The sequence below is a fragment of the Cervus elaphus genome, chromosome 14, assembly GCF_910594005.1.
Source record: "Cervus elaphus chromosome 14, mCerEla1.1, whole genome shotgun sequence".
NCBI lineage: Eukaryota > Metazoa > Chordata > Mammalia > Artiodactyla > Cervidae > Cervus > Cervus elaphus.
The window spans coordinates 47,496,934-47,518,797 of record NC_057828.1 but is presented as its reverse complement, the minus strand read 5'-3'; the positions used below and the strand labels follow the sequence as shown (position 1 = coordinate 47,518,797).

Below are 21,864 nucleotides of genomic sequence, written 5' to 3'. Positions count from 1 at the left end.
GCAAATGAAATAAAATATAAAAGACTAGAAAAGGAAGAAACTATTATCAAAAATAGCATGATTGTCTATATAGAAAACTTCAAAGAATCCACATACATACTCTTAAAAATAACAGGAAAGTTTAGGAAAGAGACTGGTTAGAAAGTAATATAAGAAAATCAATGACATCTCTCTACTCCAATAACAAACAAAATCATTTAAAAAGCAACAAAAATGAATCTAGAGATAAATCTAACTAAAGCTGTACAATTTATAGAGAAATTTTATGAAACTTTATTGAAGGACATCAAAGACTTGTCCTGCGAAGTATCAAGAGCTATTATTAAACTAATGTAACAAAGACAGTGTGTATTGGTACAGGACAGACAAATTGGCCAATGGAACAGAATAGAGATCCCAGAAAACACTCCTAGATAGAGGGAAACTTGGGAAATGACAGAGGTGTACTACAGATCCATAAGGAGAAAAATGGACTATTGATTAATGATACTGGAACTAATGGTTATCCATATAAAAAACTCAAAATTGGATCATTACTCATCACATACACAAAAAATTTTCCTGATGGATTAGAATTAAATGCAAGAAACAAAACTTAAAACTTTTAGAATAAAATGTGGGGAAAGATCTTTATGATATTGGGGGAGCAAAAGATTTCTTTAACCAGGATGCCAAAGAAATGTTAACCATATAGTAAAAGAGTTGTAAATTTAACCATATTAAATTAAGAATGTTACCTCTTATTACCGTCAAGACAAAGAGAGACACTACAAAAAGAGAAAAAATTGCAAATAAAGCAGATATTTATAACACATATAAGTAATGGAAGATTATTATCAAGACTACATAAAGAACCTCTATGAATCAATAAGAAAATGACAAATAACCAAGTTTTTTAAAATGGTTAAAAACCACAACCTAGCATTTCTCAAAAAAGAAAAAAAAAACTGGTATAAAAATGTGACAAGATACCCATTAGTAACGAAGGAAATGCAAAAAAAGAGCATGGTGAGATGCCATCCTAAACTCCCTGGGTTGGCAAAATTAAGACTCCGAAAATACCTGAGGGTGGCAAGGATGAAACATAATGGGGTGCTTGTACACTGCTGACAGGAGCACAAATTAGAACAACCGCAGTGAAAAGCAGTTCAGCCCTGCAGAAGACTCTTTATTGCTCAGAAATATTTGCTGCCCCCCCCTGTGTGAAGATTATGCTTTCTGCCCTATAGTCGCCCGTATTTGGCTGCATGACTTTTTCTTAAAGTTAGAATCTAGTTAACTATATATGAGCAAAGTGACCTGTATTCCTTTGCCACAAGATGGTCAATGTTCCAAGGAGAAGCTGCTCTGGGATTTATACACCTAAATCCCAGAGTGAAATAACATGTGACAGAACCACAACCAGCCTGCAGTGAGCATATCATGACAGCCAGAAGTGCACCTCTTTTGTGTGGTTGTGACCCATTAAGATTTTGGAGGTGGGTACACTTGTTATTTCTGAATAATTTAGCACATCCTTACTGATATGGGTACTAGCTCATAAAGTAGAACATTCAAATGCCTTAAGATCCAGAAATTCTTACTATAAGGAAGTTTCCCTAGAGACACTCATCAATGGAAACACACAAAAGAATATTCATAGCAATATTTTCCATAATTATAAAAAAAACCCTGGAAACAACCCAAATGTCCTGTAGTTCAGAGTGGATTTGATAAATAATAGTATATTTGCAAGACTATACAGCAGTCAAAATGAAAGCATTCTAGTTACACAAAATAACATGAGTGAGTCTTATAAATATACTTTCCAGTGATTAAAGCATAATAAGTCTCCATACAGCACAATACCATTTTCATAAAGGTCAATAACAAACAAAAGTAAGTAAACTAATTGTGGGGTACATAGTTATATGATAAATGGGTTTTTTTAAAAGCAGGAAAATGATAGACAACATTCCTGTGAGAAGTTTCTGGGTTTGGGGTGGGGAAGTGGATTGGAGATGAAGGAAGGAAGGAGCACAAGGATGGATGCTCTGATCCTGACTTTGACCCTATATGTCAGTTATTAAATATTCTAGGCTTTGTGAGCCATACCGTCTCTGTCACAACTACTCAACTCTGTTGTTGTAATGCAAAGGGCAGGGTGGCTTGTGTTTTCCCAAAAAACCTACTCACAGACTCCAAAATTTGAGTTTCAGCTAATTTTATGTGTCATGAGATAATATTCTTATTTTGATTTGCTTTTAACTATTTACACATGCAAAACCATTCTTAGCTCATAAACCATACGAAGGCACACAGCATCTCAGATTTGGCCCATGGAAGTTTGGCAACTCTTATTAGGTTGGGTGATGTGTTCATGGGTCTCCTAGTTCATGTGTATCAAATATTATGGTTAAAGTATTTTAAGAATATAAAAAAGTAAGTTGTGACTCAGAGGGTAGTAGGACAAAGGTAGAAGATGTGAAGATGGAGAGGACCACAGGATACCCATGGACTCTTTTCAAAACTCTTCATCAAGGTCTGCTCTTTTTCTTCTTTCTTTTTGCCCTTTTTGTTTGTTTTTGACTGCATCACACAGCATGAGGGAATCTTAGCTCCCCAACCGGTGATCAAACCTGTGCCCTCTGCATTGGGAGTGTGAAGTCTTGACTGCTACACCACCAAGGAAGTCCCAAGGTCTGTCTTTTTTTTTTTTTTTCATTTTTTTGCTCTTGACCCCAAACTTGGGCCATGATGATGACTGTCATCATTCTCTCCCCCAACAGTGGAGGAGGCCCTTGTGGAGGATGCTTGAACCAATGGAAAATCTGGTCAGGGATATTGTCTGAATCTTACGGCTTATTGCCACATGTCATATGAGCACCAGAAAAAAAAAAAATAGAACTGATTTTGATTATCATTTTAGCTGCACCATTGGATTCCATGATTAAATTTAAAATATATTTCTCTGGATTTCAAGAAAACTAGCCTGAACCTCTTAAGCAGTATCTACAAAATTACCCCTTTACCACCAGTTCTGTCCCATTTTTTGTTCTGTTAAAAGTGGTACATCTTCAAAGGCCAATTCATTAGCGTTTAGGAAAAGTTTGTTGTGAGCTGGAATGATGTTTTAGAAAGGTACAATAGTGGGATCCTTCATATTTCTCCTGTGATTCTTCTCAAGAGAGTCCCAACACATCTTCACAGTTCACACTCTCCTTCCTCTTCTTCTGGAAATCGGCAGCTGCAGGCATCTTCCTCTTGGGCTGTTTGTACTGGTCTCATAAACGCTAAAAGGTAATTTAAAAGAGTTATCTTTCATTGTCTATTTTAATCATTTAACATCCATTTTCCATAAACCCCATTTGCAGAACATCTCTAAGCAGCAAACACTCTCAACTTTAGTTTGAACAAACTCACCAGCAAGAGAGGTAATGGCAAATATAAACTTTTTTCAGGATTATTTAAGATTTTTTTTCTTTTTACCTAATACTGTTTTATTGGTCCTGAACAAACTAGTTTCTTTAGTGTCCACAAAAGCTAAAAACAGTCTTGAGCATGAGTCATTATAGCATAAAATTAGTCATGCGCCAAACATAATGGCAGCTTCAATTCAGCAGCACATGTTTTAGTCTTGAGGGCTACTTAGATTACACATTAGACAGTTTCATTTGAATGAAATGCTTACGGCTCTGAGATGTTAAATATACTCCCACTGCTTCCATCGATTAGTAAGTAAAGAACTGATTTATGCACTAGCTTCCAGATTTTCATTTATGTGTTAAAGTATTTGTGCTATTGTTGAGTAACTTGCAATTCTAAAATATATATTAAACTTTATATATAGCTAACACACACACACACATAGCTGTGGCCTCACACCCAAGTCCATCAATTAAATACATATATATATAAAATTATATATGTCATGTCTGACTCTTTGCAACTCCATGGTCTGTAGCCTGTCAGGCTCCTCTGTCCATGAGATTTTCTAGGCAAGAATACTGGAGTGGGTTGTCATTTCCTTCTCCAGGAGAACTTCCCAGCCCAAGGATTGAACCTGTATCTCCTGAATTGGCAGGCAGAGTCTTTACCACTGAGCCACAGGGGAAGCCCATATACATAGGCATATCAGTTTAAATATATATATACATATAAATACCATATATAATATAATATCAGTTAAAAAATATATATAAATATATATGTAGGTATATTTTTATACCCTGACAAAGCAAAAGGCCCTACCCCAACTTTACATGCATCTTAACTGTAAAAAAATAACCAAAGCTCAACAAGCACACCATCTCCAAGATCTTAAAAAAAATTGGCAAGATACTCAGAATTCCCAATAAGATGTCCTTTTCCTTTTGAAATAACATCAAAGATTAATTTTCAAATGAAAATTTGATTCTGGAAAGACAGAGTAATCATACTTTCTTCTATTCTTCCTGCTAAGTATTGCTGAAAATGCTGGACCTTTTATATAACAAACATAAGAAGAATCTGAAAGGTGGCAAGAAAGTAGACCAGTTCAGGATCTTGGAACCCAAGGAACTATGGCCTTGAGTTCCCTGAGTATTCTTTCTGCTTCATATGCCCTGGACTGGGAACTGTAAAAGTGGACTAAAAAAAGTGGTCCCGCACCCAAACCCACCACTAAGACCCAGTAGAGCATTTAGACTTACACCCTTGCCAAGTGCTATCAAGGCTCACTGGACCATCCTCATTAGGGTGGCATCAGAAGAGTCCTAGTGGAGAGTTAGGACTTCATCACCACTCACAGTATCAAGGTCACCCCAAATCCCATCCATTTATTATCAGTGGAAACCATGTGGGGAGCATGAACAAAGTAACTCAACCTAGTCTTATCAGTGGAGGCTTAGTGGGGAGCCCGAACCCCCACACATGTCTAGCAATAACAAGGATCCCATCCTGAGGAGGTCTAGGTGATGTAGGATGTTAGAGTTATCCGGCAAGGACATTAAAGTAGCCATCAAAAAGATGAATGCTTCAACAAACAATTGGGAACACACTGGAAACAAATGAAAAATAAATACAAGATCTTAGGAAAGAATCAGGTGGCAAGTTTAGAACTGAAAAATTACAATAACCAAAATTAAAAATATCAGTGAATGGGCTCAGCACAAGAATGGAGAAGAAGGAAAGGAAAGAATCATTACCCCATCTGAACAGAGAGAAAAGACTGGGGAACAAGTGAACAGAGCTTCAGGGACATGTGGGACTATAGAAAAAAAAAAAAAAAAAGACTAATATTGATGTCATTGGAGTCCTTGAAGAAGAAGAGAAAGGGAGTAGGGTTGAAAAAGTATTTGACGAAATAATGGCTGAAAATTTGCCAAATCTAGAAAAAAGGCTTAAATCTACAGATTCAGGAAGCTAATCCTGAACAGGACTATCCAAGGAAATCCACACATTTCAGTTTAAGTTTTGAAAACAAAAAGAAATCTTGAAAGTAGCCAGAGAGAAGTAACACATCTTAGAGGGGAAGGGCAAATTAAATGACAGTGAATTTCTAATGAAAGCCAGAGAAAGAAAACACAGAAAATAAAAATAAAATAACATCTTAAGTCCTAACATATAAGTAATTATATTAAGTGTACATTTTTAAAATATACAAATCAAAAGACAGAAATTAGTAGCATGACAATTATATGTTGTCTATAAGAAATTTACTTCAGATATAAAAATGTAGGAAGGTTGAAAGTAAAAGGATGCAAAAAGATATACACATAAATTTTTAGAAAGCAAGAGTGGCTATATTACTATCAGATAAAGTAGACTTCAGAACAAAGAAAACCAGCAGACACAGAGAGGGAGCTTACATAATTAAGAGTCAATTCACCAAGAAAGCATGGCAGTATTAAATATGTATAGAACAAGCAACAGAGCTACAAAATAGGTGAAGCAAAACTGATAAAACTGAAAAGAGAAATATACAAATTCACAATTATATTTGAAGAATTAAATGGCCTTCTTCCAAGAGCTGATAGAACCACTTGACAGGAAATCAGAAATGATGTAGAAGAATTCAGCAACATCATCAGTCAATGGGATTGAATTGATATTTATAGGACAGTCTATCCACCTTTTCAAGAGTCTAAAGGAGGACATCAAGGCTGTATATTGTCACTCTGTTTATTTAACTTATATGCAGAGTACATCATGAGAAATGCCAGGCTTGATGAAGCACTAGCCAGAATCAAGATTGCCAGGAGAAATATCAATAACCTCAGATATGCAGATGACACCACCCTTAAGGCAGAAAGCAAAAAGGAACTAAAGAACCTCTTGAAGAAGGTGAAAGAGGAGAGTAGAAAAGCTGACTCAAAACTCAACATTCAAAAAACAAAGATCATGGCATCTGGTCCCACCATTTCATGGCAAATAGATGGGGAAACAATGGAAACAGTGACAGACTTTATTTTCTTGGGCTCCAAAATCACTGCAGATGGTGACTGCAGACATGACATTAAAAAGATGCTTGCTCCCTGGGAGAAAAGCTGACAAATCTAGGTGACACATTAAAAAGCAGATATATTACTTTGCTGACAAAAGTCTGTATAGTCAAAACTATGGTTCTTCCTGTAGTCATTATGGATGTGAGAGTTGGACTATAAAGAAGGCTGAGCACCGAAGAATTGATGCTTTTGAACTGTGATGTTGGAGAAGACTCTTGAGAGTCCCTTGGACTGCAAGAAGATCAAACCAGTCAATCCTAAAGGAAATCAATCTTGAATGTTCATTGGAAGGACTGATGCTGAAGCTGAAACTCTAATATTTTGGCCACCTGATGTCAAGAGCAGACTCATTAGAAAAGACCCTGATGCTGGGAAATATTGAAGGCAGGAGGAGAAGGGGATGACAGAGGATGAAATGGTTGGATGGCATCACCAAGTCAATGGACATGAGTTTGAGCAAGCTCCAGGAGATGGTGAAGGACAGGGAACTTGGAGTGCTGCAGTCCATGGGGTCACAAAGAGTTGGACATGACTGAGGGACTGAACAACAACAATAGAACAAAGACCAAGACAGACCATGACCTGGACCATGAATCAAACTACAGCAAATTTAAAAGAAATCACACAGAGGGTGTCCTCTGACTATAACGGAATCAAAATAGACATCAACAACAGAAAGAAAAACCAAAAAATCACCAAATACTAGGAAACTAAAAACCACACTATTAAATAATCAAGAGAGACACAAAAAATACATTGAACTGAAGGAAAATGGAAAACAACATATCAAAATGTGTGGACACAGCTAATTTAGTACTGAGGATACTTATAATATGAAGTTCTTATATTAGAAAGAGGAAAACTCTCAAACCAATAACATAACTTCCACCTAAATAGAAAAAGAACAAAATAAATCCAAGGCAAGCAGAAAAAGGAGATAATAAAGGTAAAAGCAGAAATTGGTGAAACTGAAAATAGAACAACAACAGAGAAAATCAATGAAACAAAGAGATGGTTCTTTGAAAAGATCAATAAAATTGACAAATCTCTAAAACTGACAAAACTTATTCAGAAAACAGGAGAGTGGCACACATTACCGGTATCAGTAGGTGACATCACTACCGACCTGTATACAACAAAAGGATAGTATGGGAGTAGTATAAGTAACTTAAGCACATAAATTTGACAACTTCAATGAAATGGACCAGTCCTCAAAAAACATAAACTACCATAATTCACTCAATATGAATTAAATAACTTCAATGGCTTATTAAGGAAATTGAATTTGTAATTAAGGAGCCTCAAAAAGAAAACTCCATGTTCAGATAGCTTCACTAGACAAAACTATTTAAAGAAGAACTAACACCAGTTCTACACAATCCCTTTCAGAAAACAGAGGGAATAAATCCCAACTTATTTGAGGGAGTCAGTATTACCTTGATACCAAAACCAGACAAAGACAGTACAAGAAAAGAAAACCACAGGTCAATATTCTTCATGAAAATAGCTGCAAAAATTCTTAACAAACTATTAATGAAGAGAATATAAATATGTATATAGAATATAAATATAAATATATAAAAATAATTATATAACTAAGTGGACTTTAATCCAGGGATGTAAGGTTAGTTTGAAATTCAAAAATCAACCTATAGAATTCACCATCTCAACAGGCTAAAGAAGAAAAACCACATAATCAAATCAATTGATACCAAAAAAGCACCTGACAAAATTTAGCACTAATTCATGATTTTAAAAAGATCTTCAGAGCACTTTCCCAACTTAATAAAGAATATCTACTAAAAAGTCTGTAACTCACATCATACTTTATGAAAGACTAAATAGTTTGGCCCTGAGATTTTTTTTTGCAGGCAATGATATCCACTTTCACCGCTATGACTCAACATAGTCCTGGACACTCTAATCAGCACAATAAGGCAAGAAAAGAAATAAAAGGGATATAGATTGGAAATGAAAAAGCACAAAACTTTTTTTTTTGCAGATGACACGATGAGCTACATAAAAAAATCCCAAGAAATCTACAAAATACCCTAGAACTAGTAAGCAAGTTCAGCAAAATCATAGGACAAAACTCAAAGTACAAAAAAACCAATTGTATTTCTATATACTAGCAATGAACATGTCAAAAAACAAAATTTAAGATACAATATCATTTGCAATTGTAAAATTTAAATATTAAGGCCTAAATTAAAAAAGCATGTGCAGGACTTGTATGCTGAAAACTACAAAGCACTGATGAAAGTAATCAAAGAAAATATACATAAATGGAGAGACACACTATGTTCATGGATTGGAATAGTTAACATAGGAAAGATCTCAATTCTTCCCGAACTGATGTACAGATTTAACACAACTGCTATCAGAATCCCAGCTGACTTTTTGTAGATAGAGATAAGATTATCCTAAAATTATCTTCATGAACTAGAATAGTCAAATGAATTAGAATAGTCAAAACAATCTTGAAAGAGAAGAATAATGTGGGAGGACTCATTCTACCCTATACCTAATTTCAAGACTTTTTTACAGCTACAGTAACCAAGACTGTGTGGTATTGGCAGAAGGGAAAACACACAGATCAATGGAAGAGAAGAGAGAAACCAGAAATAGTCCCCACACAAGTACAGCCAACTGAGTTTTTACAAAAATGCAACACTAATTCAATGGAAGCAGAATAATCTTTTCAATAAATGATGCTGAAGCCACTGGCCACCCATAGGCAAAAATAATAATAATTTTAAAATATTGATCTGAAACTCTCACACCTTATATAGAACTTAACTAAAAATGAAACATATATTTAAATGTAAAACATTTAGCATATGACATAAGAGAAAGTTTAAATCTTTGAGATCTAGGACTTAATAAAGAGTTCTTAGATGTAATCCCATAAATTAAAAAAAATTGGCCAGTTGGACTTTATCAAAATTAAAAACTTTTTCTCTGTGGAAGATCATGTGAAGAGGATGAAAAGACAAGTGACAGACTGGAGAAAATACTTACGAACCTCATATCTGATAAAAGACTCATATCTCGGAACTTTAAAAAATAACTCAAATGTCAAAAGTAAGACAAGCAATCTAATTAGAAAATGGGTAAAAGACATGAAGGAACATTTCACTGAAGAAGACTGACAGATGGAAAATAAGTACATGAAAAATGTTCAGCCTTTAGGGAAAGGCAAATTAAGCCCACATTAAGACATTAGTGCATAACCATTCAAACAACTGAAATTAAAAATTGCAACAATACAAAATGCTGACAAAGATGAGGAAAAACTGGATCTCTCACACCTTGCTGGTGGAATGTTAAATGGCACAACTCCTGTGGGAAAGTGTTTAGCAGTTTCTTTAAAAAATGAACAAATACTTATCATATGACCCAGTAATTGCACTCCTGGGCATTTATCTTCAAGATATGTAAGCTTATGTCCACACAAGTCCTGTACATGATTATTCATAGCAGCGCTAATGAAATAGTCATGGAATAGTTCTGCATTTTGATTGTGCTGCTGGTTTCACCAATCTGCTTGTGTGATAAAATGACATACACTAAACACAGGTGGCTCATGGTAAAGAATTCACCTGCCTATGCAGGAGATGCAGGAGATGTGGGTTCGATCCCTGGGTCAGGAAGATCCCCTGGAGGAATAAATGGCAACCCACTCCAGTATTCTTGCCGAGAGAATCCCATGGACAGAGGAGCCCAGTGAGCTACAGTCCCTGGGGGTCACAAAGAGTCAGACACAGCCGAGCAACTGAGCATACACACGCACACAAACTAAACACACACAGTATGTCCAAGTCAACTGCCTGGTTTTGATATTATGTGCTGTGTGCTGTGCTATGCTTGGTCACTCAGTCATGTCCGACTCTTTGCGACACTAAGGACTCTAACCTGCCAGGCTCCTCTGTCCGTGGGGCTTCTCCAGGCAAGAATACTGGAGTGGGTTGCTATGTCCTCTTCCAGGGGATCTTCCCAACTAAGGGATTGAACTCAGGCCTCCCACATTGCAGGGGGATTCTTTACCATCTGAGCCAGCAGGGAAGCCCAAGAATACGGGAGTGGGTATCCTATCCCTTCTCTAGGGGATCTCTAGGGTCTCCTGCATTTCAGGAGGATTCTTTACCAGCTGAGCTACCAGATAGTTAAATATGATGCAACCCCATGAATGGCACATACGACTTTTCTGGACTGTCTTTACAACTTCCTGTGAATCTTTATTTCAAAATAGAAAGTTTTAAAAAATAACCTAAAATTTTTTTAAATGGATGACAGTTCCATTGAAACTCCCTAATTACTCATAAATACTTTTGAAAACCATTTTATAAAGACCTTTATTGCAGTTTGGGGTAAAGCTGGGACAGATAGTTGTTTAAATCAGAAGTTTCGGTGAGAATTTAGAGGTTTAAATCATAGGTTAAGACCTCAAAAAGAGAATCAAAGAACAAACCACAGGGTCGGAAAATATATTTGCAGCCCATGAACTGTAGACTAAAAAATTCCTATAGGTTAGTAAGAAAAGGACAAACAACCCAATGGGAAAAGGCTCAAAAGATCAGATGATTTGCAGGAGAGGAAATCCAAGTGACCAAACATAACATGAAAAGATGTTCAATCTCACCAGTAATCAGGGAAATGCAAATTAAAACCACGAGATACTACTACACACCCACCAGACAGATAAAAATTACGAAGTCTGATAATGCTAAGTGTTAGCAGGGATTGGCGCAAAAAGAATTCTCATATGCTGCTAATTGGACTCCTATCACTCTCAAAAAGTTTTATAAATCTAGTACTATGGACCAAGATGGATATGAGTTTGAACAAGCTCCAGGAGTTGGTGATAGACAGGGAAGCCTAGTGTGCTGCAGTCCATGGGGTCACAAAGAGTTGGACATGACTGAGCATCTGAACTGAAGGACCAAGATACATACTCCAGTGCGTTTATTCCTAGGTTTAAAGAAAGTAAAGAAACGTGCTTATGTACACTGAGATACATAGACACAAATATCCAAATATTATTCTATCTAAGAGCCACAAATTGGAAGTAACCCAATTGTCCAGGAATATTAGGATGGATAAACAAACTGTGATACAGTCCTTCAATAGAAGAACATTTAACAATGGAAATCAACTCAAGATAAATGCCACACATGGATGAATCATAAAGATACAATGTTGAGTGAAAGGGGGAAGGAAAATATAGAACAGATATAGTGTGATTCCACTGGTCTGAAGTTCACAAGCAGCCAAATTAAACCATGTTCTTGGGTAGCAAAACTATAAATAAGAGCAAGGAAGTGAACACTGTAAGAATCTAGATGTGGTTAGCACTAGCAGAGGGAGGGTTTTTAATCTGGAAGGAACACAAGAAGGGCTTCCGGGGAGCAGAGTGTGTTCTATTTCTTGACATGAGTAGGGTTCCACAGGTGTTCATTTTACAGTTTGTTAAACAGAGGAGCCTGGCAGGTTGCAGTCCATAGGATTGCACAAAGTCCGACACAACTGAAGCAACTTAGCTCACATACATGCAAACTTTACGTGCATGCATTTTTTTCTGTATATTTCAAAATGTTGAAAAGATTTTATATTGCTTCCAAAAAGAGCCTTTATACAAATCAGTGTACTGCATCTTTAGATAAGACTTTATTAGTACTTTCCCTCCTATATTTAAAAAAAAATTTATATATATATTTTACATTTTCTTGAAACAATGTAGGACTTTATGTCATTATTACTGATATTTTGTCTCCAGGGTCTTTGCCTTTTTTAAGAAAAAATTTATTCTTAATTGGAGGATAATTGCTTTATTTGAGTCTGTTCTAGTTAACTGGATGAACCTAGAGCTTGTCATACACAGTGAAGTAAGTCAGAAAGAGAAAAACAAATACTATATACTAACACATATACATTGCGTACGTGAGTGCTTAGTTGCTCAGTCTATCCAACTGTTTGCGACCCTGGACTGTACCCGTCAGGCTCCTCTGTCCATGGAATTTTCCAAGCAAGGATACTAGAGTAAGTTGCCATTTCCTCCTCCAGCAGATCCTGACCAGGATCGAACCAGCGTCTCTTAAATCTCCTGCATTGGCAGATGGGTTCTTTACCACTAGCACCACCTGGGAAGCTATGTATGTGGCACCTAGAAAAATTGTACTAACGAACCTATTTGCAGGACGGGAATAGAGACGCAGACAAAGAGAACAGACTTGTGGACACAGCAGGGGAAGGAGAGGCTGGGATGAATTGAGAGAGTAACATTGAAACATATACACTGTGCGCATCCACGCTTAGCTGCTCAGTCTGTCCAACTCTTTGCGATCCTGGACTGTAACCCGCCAGGCTCCTCTGTCCATGGAATTTTCCAGGCAAGAATACTGAAGTGGGTTGTCATTTCCTACTCCAAACATATACATTATCATATGTAAAACAGATAGCTAGTGGAAAGTTGCCGTATAACACAGGGAACCTGAGAGGGGAAGGAGGGAGTGGGGAGTGGGAGGAGGTTCAAGAGGGAGGAGACGTTATACCCATGGCTGATTCATGTTTTTGTATAGCAGAAACTGACACAAGAGTGTAAGGCAATTATCCTCCTATATTTTTAGCAACTTACAAGTAGACACTCTCTAACCATATTATGATGGTCTGGGCTATATTACAGAGCTCTTGGAGCAACCCTCTTGTATATGAATTCCTCTTAGTAAGTCTTTCCTGTTATCTAAGGTTCTGTCCTCCACAAAGTAAAAACTGCAGATTGCCTCCATCTATATGCCTTTTGGAATAAATATTAATAGCTTTTGTTTAGTGAATATTGACTCTGCTAGACACTTGCTGAGTTCCTTATAGAAACAGAATCTTGTGTAGTGAGTGGAATCCATCATTGAAATTTCTCATTTAATCCAGATCAGTGTCCTAATAACTCATCCCATTAAAACCACTTCAAACTCTCTTTTAGTTCTCTAGGCCTACTTCTAACTGTGGGTCTAGCTCAGGTCAAGGTCATTCATCAGCCAGAGGAGTCATGCTAGATGGGGCAATGTTGTTTTTCATTCCTCTTTGTCAGTGTCCTGTATTCACAATTGAGTGGACACACACACACACACACACACACACACAGAGTTGTCCAAGGCTGCAGCGTACTTAGAGTGGTAATTTTTCCAGAATCTTTGGGCTATGTTCTGCCATCACTAAGCTTTCTCCAACTCAGCCATGGACCTTTGGGGCTGGGTCACTCTTTGTTGTGGGGCTGTCTTGTGCATATAGGATTTTAGCAGCATTGCTGACCTCCACTCACTAGATCCCAGAGCACAGCACCCCCTCCACCACCTCTTAGACTGTGACCATCAAACCTGTCTCCTGACACTGCTGAGTGCCCCCTTGGGGCCAAATTGTCCCACTGGATACCCACTGTGCTATACTAACCTACACTATATTAAAAAAAAAAATCATCTTTCTCTTTCTACTGCAAAACGTCTAGCCTCAGAAAGCTCATATCTCACACTTTTATATTCATCTTACGTTGTTTGAATATATACAGGAGCTTCTTTCTGCCCTGTTTAACCACAGAGAAACGGAGAATCACGAAGGATGCCAGGCACAGCATGGCAGCTGATATCAGGGCAAGGAAGAAGATGATGATCTTGGAGGTGAGACCTGTAGAAAAAGACCAAAAGGAGAAATATCATCTGACATCCCTCATATGTGGAATCTTAAAAGTAATGATACAAATGGACTTACTTACAAAACAGAAAGAGACTCACAGACTTAGATAACGAACTTATGGTTGCTGAGAGAAGAATGGGGGAAGGGATAGTTAGGGACTTTGGGAAGGTCATGTATGTACTGCTATATTCAAAATGGATAACCAACAAGGTCCTACTACATAGCACATGGAAGTCTACTCAATGTTATGTGGCAGCCTGGATGGGAGGGGGGCTGTGGAGGAGAATGGATACATGTACGTATGTACGGCTAAGTCCCTTAGATGTTCACCTGAAACTACCACAACATTGTTACTTGGCTATACCCTCAATACAAAATAAAAAGTTTAAAGTTTGAAAATCAAAAAAGAGCAAAAGGAAAACTGAGGCAAAAATATAATTTTCCAAATATGCTGATGTAAACTTGCATTTGTAAACTCTTCACCATGAGAAGAGGTGCTTCGGGCATCTCCCACCAACTCTCTTAGTAAACTTGCCTGCTTGCTTGTTAAGAAAACTTAAAAAAAACCACACACACACACAAAAAAAACCCTTAATAATGTTGTTCTTTTGTTGTTGTTTTTTAGTGACTAAAAAACACTGTCCGACTCTTTCAACCTCACGGACTGTAGTCTACCAGGCTCCTCTGTCCATGGAATTCTCCAGGCAAGAATACTAGAGTGGGTTGCCATTTCCTTCTCCAGGGGATCTTTCTGACCCAGGGATTGAATCCACATTTCCTGCATTGGCAGGCAGATTCTTTATCACTGAGCCACCAGGGAAGCCCAATAATTTTCCTAGAAACCCACAAAATTAAGTGGTTTGGCCTTCTAGGATATAGGAAACATGGAACTCGATCACCATTGTTATTTGGCAAGATCAAAGGGGTTAGTGTCTGTTTGGATCCAATCTCACCTTGCTCTGTTCACTAATACGTAGCCCAGACTAAATAATAAACACTGATGAAAGGAATGGGTCCCTTGAAGCCAGGGTAAGAGAAAGAAGGCGTGTCAGAGGTGCCTGCTATAGGTTGACATGCAAGACATCAGGACACTGGGGTGATTCAGAGGCCAACCAGGATGGCCATGATACATTCACTTATTTAACAGCAACAAACCACCTACCTGGCTCTCTCCCAGGGGCAGGCACGATGGTGGAGGATGCATCTGGAGAGAAGTCAGGTGACAGTGGTCCACATACTACGTCACTTTCCTTCGTCCCGTTTACAAGGACAGCCTTTCCATTCAAAGAACAGCTTAGAGGGTCCAATGAAAAGAGTTCAAATAATTAATTCAAGTACAGATCACTCTAATTTTAAAAGACTGACATTTTCTACTCGATTAAGCAGTTCTAGTGACAAAGGTATGTGGATCTGGGTTTATAGGCAAAGCAAGGATATTTTGAAAAACTTCACTGAACATTGGGGTTCCTCCAGTGGTCACCTGGCTTTCATGGCCCTCCACAATCCATCTCACTCTACCTGCCTAACTGGCTGCTTCTTCCTTCCTAGTCTGGAGGGTCCTGGCCCAGGATAGGCTACATCAGTCTGTTGCCTGGTTAGCCTGTCACCTCCACCTTCTTAAGTGCATTGAGCATCTCTGGCACAGACAGGACAGACAACTTAACACAGGGTTGTAGTAGTGGTGTGTGTGATAGCTGCTCAGTCATGTCCAATTCTTTGTGACCCCATGGACTGTAGCCAGCCAGGCTCCTCTGTCCATGGGATTTCCCAGGCAAGAATACTGGAGGGGGTAGCCATTCCCTTCTTGAAGAGATCTTCCCAACCCAGGGATCGATCCCTGGGTCTCCTTCATAGGGTTAGGATCTCCTAACCCCATGATGTGTTGGCATATGACAGATCAGAGTTTGAGTCCTGAGTTGGTCTTTTTGCAGAATGATCTTGAGCAAGTTAGGAAATTTCTCTGCAGCTCATCTGAAAAATAAGATATCCATGTCCCAGGGCTGTTGTGAAGAGTAAATGACCCTATGTGCCTGGTTCACTCCCTATTAATGGCAGCCATAATCATTGTTGGGGCTTCCCTGGTGGCTCAAATGGTAAAGAATCTGCCTGAAATGCAAGAGACCTGGGTCCAATCCCTAGGTTGGGAAGATCCCCTGGAGGAGGGCATGGCAACCCACTCCAGTATTCTTGCCTGGAGAATCCCCATGAATAGATGAGCCTGGTGGGCTATAGTCTACGGGATTGCAAAGAGTCAGACATGACTGAGCAACTAAGCTGTTTGTGGTCATCATCAATATCATCATCATTGTTCTATGTCTCGCCCCTGTCCTTTACCTGACATGAACCCACCCATTCCCCAAAGCCAGTTCAATCCCACTTTCCACACAGACTCACTTCACTGCTCAGAACTATTTGTGTCAAAAGACAAAAAACAAAACTTTCTAATGTTCTATGAATCAATACTTTTGTAAATGTAAAATAATAATAAAAATGATCTTGTAAGAAAATAAAATGCAAAAAGAACAAAGGCATACAAAATACACTGTTGGCTGTTTGACTGCCTGGGATGGTCTTATTTGCCCAAGTCTATGTTAATGATTCTGAGGAAAGGAAACATACTTTACCCTCTTCTATATCATTATCAGTGCTGGCACGAGCACTTGAAGATGGACTGATCAATAAGGAAAGATTAGAGGCAGCAAAGAGATTGGAGGGAGGCAGAAGAACCCTTGGGGCAGACAGTAACTAAGTTCCACTGGCAAATCTGACTTAGCTGTTCTGGGCATTACTCCTAGAGAAAATGCCCATTTTGGCAAACCAGTCACAATGACCTCATACCATTCCCATGCTGCCTATTTTCACAGTTACTCTATATTTACACTTGACAGGTTTAAAAAATCATCAGTGAGTGGAAGGGAAGTTCAAGAGGGAGGGAACATATGCATACCTATGGCTGATTCATGTTGATGCATGGCAGAAAACAACACGTTGTAAAGCAATTATCCTCCAATTAAAATAATTAATTAATTAAAAATTTTAAAAGCATCAGTTAGAAAAGTTAACCCAGACACTTTACTTTGTAAGCAAAAAAGAAATGATACATACTCTGTCCAAGGTCGACAGATGCCATGTTCCCGATCATTAAATGTCCCAAAGGAGCAGTCTTTACAACCTTTTATAAAAATTAAAGGAATAATAAAAGGAAGCATTTTTATCATTTTAAACTTTCCCTGAGATGAACATGATCTCATAACAATAAAGTCATTAATTTAATATGATCTGTGCTGATTATCCAACAATTCTTCCTGAATTTCATTAGTGATAAACAATTCTTCTTGAACAGTATATGATAACTATAACCCTATAATAAAGTTATTAGCTTAATACAATCTACACAGATTGTTGAACAGTTTTTCTTGAAATGAAACCCTAATAGGACTAAAGGTTTTATTCTAACTATATGTAGAGTATTGTATATGCAGGAAAAAGCATGGTTCTGGTGAAAAATGTTGTCATCTCAAGTTATTTCCATGGGCTGAAAAGTAATTTTGCAAATATCAGATATGTGACTCCACAGTTCATTATTTATTACTTAAAGGTTCTACAAATCTGTTTTATAATCAAAGGACCATGAACTAAGCTAATGATGTAAGTCTAGATAATAAATACGCACCCTACAAGAGGAAACTTACCCTCATTTGTTAACTCTTGACCTTGTTTACAGTCCTTTTCACACATGGTACATCCTACCCCTTGGCAGTGGAATCCCGAAATGCATTCACACTCTGCATTGCTGGTGGGGGAACACGGCTTCTTGATCCTGAAAATACCTACAAAGTCCGTCAGGGTTACACCGACCCTTGACCTTCAAATACAGGAAGCAAATTCATGTTCTGCAATAAAAACTATGCTCGTTCTACTTATAACATTCCTTCATGACCTCAGGGGCTTTCCTGGTGGCTCAGTGGTAAAGAATCATCCTGCAATGCAGGAGACTCGGGTTCAGTCCCTGGATTGGGAAGATCCCTTGGAAAAGGAAATTGCAACCCACTCCAGTATTCTTGTCTGGGAAATCTCATGGACAGAGGAGCCTGGTGGGCTACAGTCTACGGGTCATATAAGAGTTGGTCTAGACGTAGCAACTGAACAAACAAGGACCTCAGAGTACAAAGCTCACTTTTAAATAACTAAAGAAGACATTTTACATTCTTCTATTAAAAAAATTCTCTCTTGTCCAATGAATGTTTCCTCTAATATTTAAAAAGCTCAATCCACCAGTGTTGGCTGTTACAGTAAATTATTTTACTGGACCCTGCCTATTGACAGAGGAATCAGTTGACCTTACACTTCAGACTTTCAAACAAGATCAGTACACTAGGGAATAAAAACTTGTCTTCCCAACACATATCGGCATAAAGACTACATTTTTTAAATCATACCTTCACACTTTCTGCATATGTCACAGGACTTCTGTCCACTTGTGCTGGAGAAACTATTTAAAGGACAAGAAATGCAAGACTCCTGACTGTTTTTCCCACAGAAAGTACCTAAAAAGGGAAGATAAGAGCTGTTCATGTTTTTCAATGGACAGTCATCACCTGAAGTATTATGAGGTTCACAAGAAAACCAGAATACGAAATAAAGATTCGATTTCTATGTTGTAACATAGCAACAGACTTTATTTGTTGATCCACTGTTTTAAATTATCCATTTGGGGCTTCCCTGGTGGCTTAGTGGTAAAGAATCCACCATCCAATGCAGGAGATATGGGTTTGATCCCTGATCCGGGAAGATCCCGCATGCCTGGGAGCAATTAAGCCTGTGCGTCACAACTGTTGAGCCTGTGCTCTAGGGCCCACGAGCCACAACTGCTGCAGCCCAAGCACGCTAGAGCTCATGCTCTGCAAAAAGAGAAGCCACTACAATGAGAAGACTGTGCACCGCAACTAGAGAGGAGACCCCACTTATCACAACTAGAGAAAAGCCCACACAGCAGTGAAGACACAGTACAGCCAAAAAAAAAAAAATCCATTTGCAAGGTTGCCCTAAGTGTAATCATAGAATTAAAAATAGCAAAGTATAGATATAGCTACAAACAAATCAACAGAAAAAAAATAGTTTTCTTTATCTATTGAATAAAACAGAGTTTCTCTTGATTGATCTGGGAGACCAGTATGACTGGATTAAGGGGGAGATCAATGTCCTTTATTGGCACACTAACATTTAAATGTATCTGCCTTTTCCCACTCTGTTAATCCACTTGCTTATTCCTTGCTGCACTTGTCCTCATACACCAAGCTATTTGTTGAGGTCTTTTCCTGTACCGTGCACTGATCTAAGCCCATCATATAGTCCTTCCAGCAATCAATCCTATGATAGGTCCTCATATCACCCCCACATGACAAAGCTGAGGCACAAGAGGTTAAGTGACAAGGCTATGTTCACACAGCTAAGATGCAGCATCCAAGAAATATTTGTAAATGAATGAATAAAAGATATTAATGGAAGGGAGGGATAAATTAGAAGTATGGGATTAATAGATACACTGCAATATGTATATGTATATGTGTGTGTGTGTATATATACATATACATATATATGTATATATATATAAAGATCCCCTGGAGGAGGGCATGTCAACCCACTCCAGTGTTCTTGCCTAGAGAATCCCATGGACAGAGGAGCCTGATGGGCTACAGTCCATGGGGTCACAAAGAGTTGGACATGACTGAAGCAACTTAGCATAAACAAGCACAGATATACATATATGTGTGTGTGAATCATGGAAGATTCCCCTGGAGAAGGGAATAGCTACCCACTCTGTATTCTTGCCTAGAGAATTTCATGGACAGAGGAGCCTGGCCGACTACAGTCTATGAGGTCAAAAAGAATCAGACATGACTGAGCAGCTAACACACTGAAACTAATGCAATATTATAAATCAACTATAGTTTAATTTTTTTAAAGGATCATTAAAACAGAACTCATTAGCTCTGACTACCAGACTAACCGAACCATGTTTTCAACAGATCAAGCACACGTGATAATTTGGTTCTTACCTGCTGAACAGTTACAGAAATCCTGCAGTGATCGTGTCCTCTCAAGATTCATGACCAATAGCACAGTAGCCACTATGTTGTAATAGCCATTTCCCATGATGAAATCTTGCATAGATTAGCCAAGCAGAGGCCAACAGAATTTTAATCAAAGTATCTGGTTTCACAAATACCCACTCTGCAGAAGGTAAAAATTTTCAAGGATGAGGTGGTTTCTCCTTTCATAATTATCAACAGTTCACCTACTTATTACCTGTGCATTTCTATAAGATCACAACTCAAGGGTTTTCAAGAGCAATTAATGACGGAATGCCATAGAAAATGTAGCGAATTCATAGAAACTTCTATGATAAGACCTGCATGACTAAATACACAGCTTTGTGCAGATTTGCCAAAGTCTATGAGTGCAGTTTCCAACATGCTTTGCCAAAATGCAGAAACAACAAGAGCAAGAACTTTTGGGGACTTTCATAGTTATTTAGCATTAGCATCTAGATTTCAACAACAGCAGTGGCGTACTGTCCCTGAAATAACAGTCCTTAAAAAGAGAATCCGACAGTTCAACTCCATGAGAGGACACCTCATTATTAAAATTCCTTTGTCCAAACAATATGTGGAATTACACCTAACTGCTAAAATGTTGAAAGAGTGCCCTGCTGAACTCACTATCACACTTTTCTTAATAGTTATGCATTTGTTCATTTTGAGATTTGAAGTCATAAAACTAGAGTCCAACAATCTCTAGAGACCAGGTTCCTGGTCTTTATTTAATGGGCTGTGGAGTGAAATTCATTAGAAATTAGAAGGGAAGAAAGTCTAGAAATGTACAAAGGGAACAAAGACCCCATCCTCATCCCTACTCCGTTCCTCCCCTCCTCCCCCCACCATCTGCCCCAAATGGACAAACCTGGAGATTGCAGGGCTGCTGAAGAACTTCCCTTCTCCTTGATCTTCAGAGCAGTGAGATTCTGCAGCTGAGAAGAGCTGCAGGTCAGAGACTCTCAGAGGGGAGTTTGGTGACTCAGCCGGGGGCGGGGCCTCGTGGGAAATCCCCAGAGACGGCTCTGTGAGGTATGATAGCTCGATTCGTATTTGCTGACCTTAAAGTCCTCTAGAGCGTCTGACCCCACTTGATAACGCAATTCAAACTAAAAGCAGCCCCCTAATGTTAGGGTATTTTTGTTTGTTTGTTTCAGATGACTTTGGCAATGGATTTTTGTCACTTGAAAGTAGTTCTCTGTGCCAAAGCTTTTAAGGCATCCTCAATGTATTTGAAGCCCTCAACCAGCTTCCCTTGTAGCTCAGTTGGTAAAGAACCTGCCAATGTAGGAGACCCAGGTTCGATTCCTGGTTTGGGAAGATCCCCTGGAGAAGGAAATGGCAACCCACTCCAGTATTCTTGCCTGGAGAATCCCATGGACAGAGGAGCCTGGTCGGCTATAGTCCATGGGGTTGCAAGAGTCGGACACGACTTAGCAAGTAAACCACCACCAGTGTATTTGAGATTAGAGGGAAGAAACCCACTTCTAAAGAAAGATCAGCATTCCTGTCAATTACTACCCCTCAACCCTATAATAACAGGGTTAATCACTATAGTACTAGTGATGCTATAGCTATAATTTATTTACTGCAGCTGATGATCCAGGCACCAGAGAAGTAAC

At 38.4% G+C, this 21,864-nt stretch overlaps 1 protein-coding gene across 1 annotated transcript; it reads right to left on the bottom strand.

The window, feature by feature from the left end:
* Positions 1-285: 285 nt before the first annotated feature.
* Positions 286-21,200, bottom strand: TNFRSF9 (TNF receptor superfamily member 9). The gene is made up of 8 exons (XM_043924465.1): positions 21,111-21,200; positions 20,207-20,381; positions 18,587-18,694; positions 17,840-17,977; positions 17,253-17,319; positions 15,310-15,440; positions 14,004-14,138; positions 286-3,272 (listed from the first exon to the last, which is right to left on the bottom strand). The coding sequence occupies exons 2-8, from the start codon at positions 20,316-20,318 to the stop codon at positions 3,184-3,186; spliced, it is 780 nt and encodes a 259-aa protein (XP_043780400.1). The 5' UTR covers positions 20,319-20,381; positions 21,111-21,200; the 3' UTR covers positions 286-3,183.
* Positions 21,201-21,864: the final 664 nt, after the last annotated feature.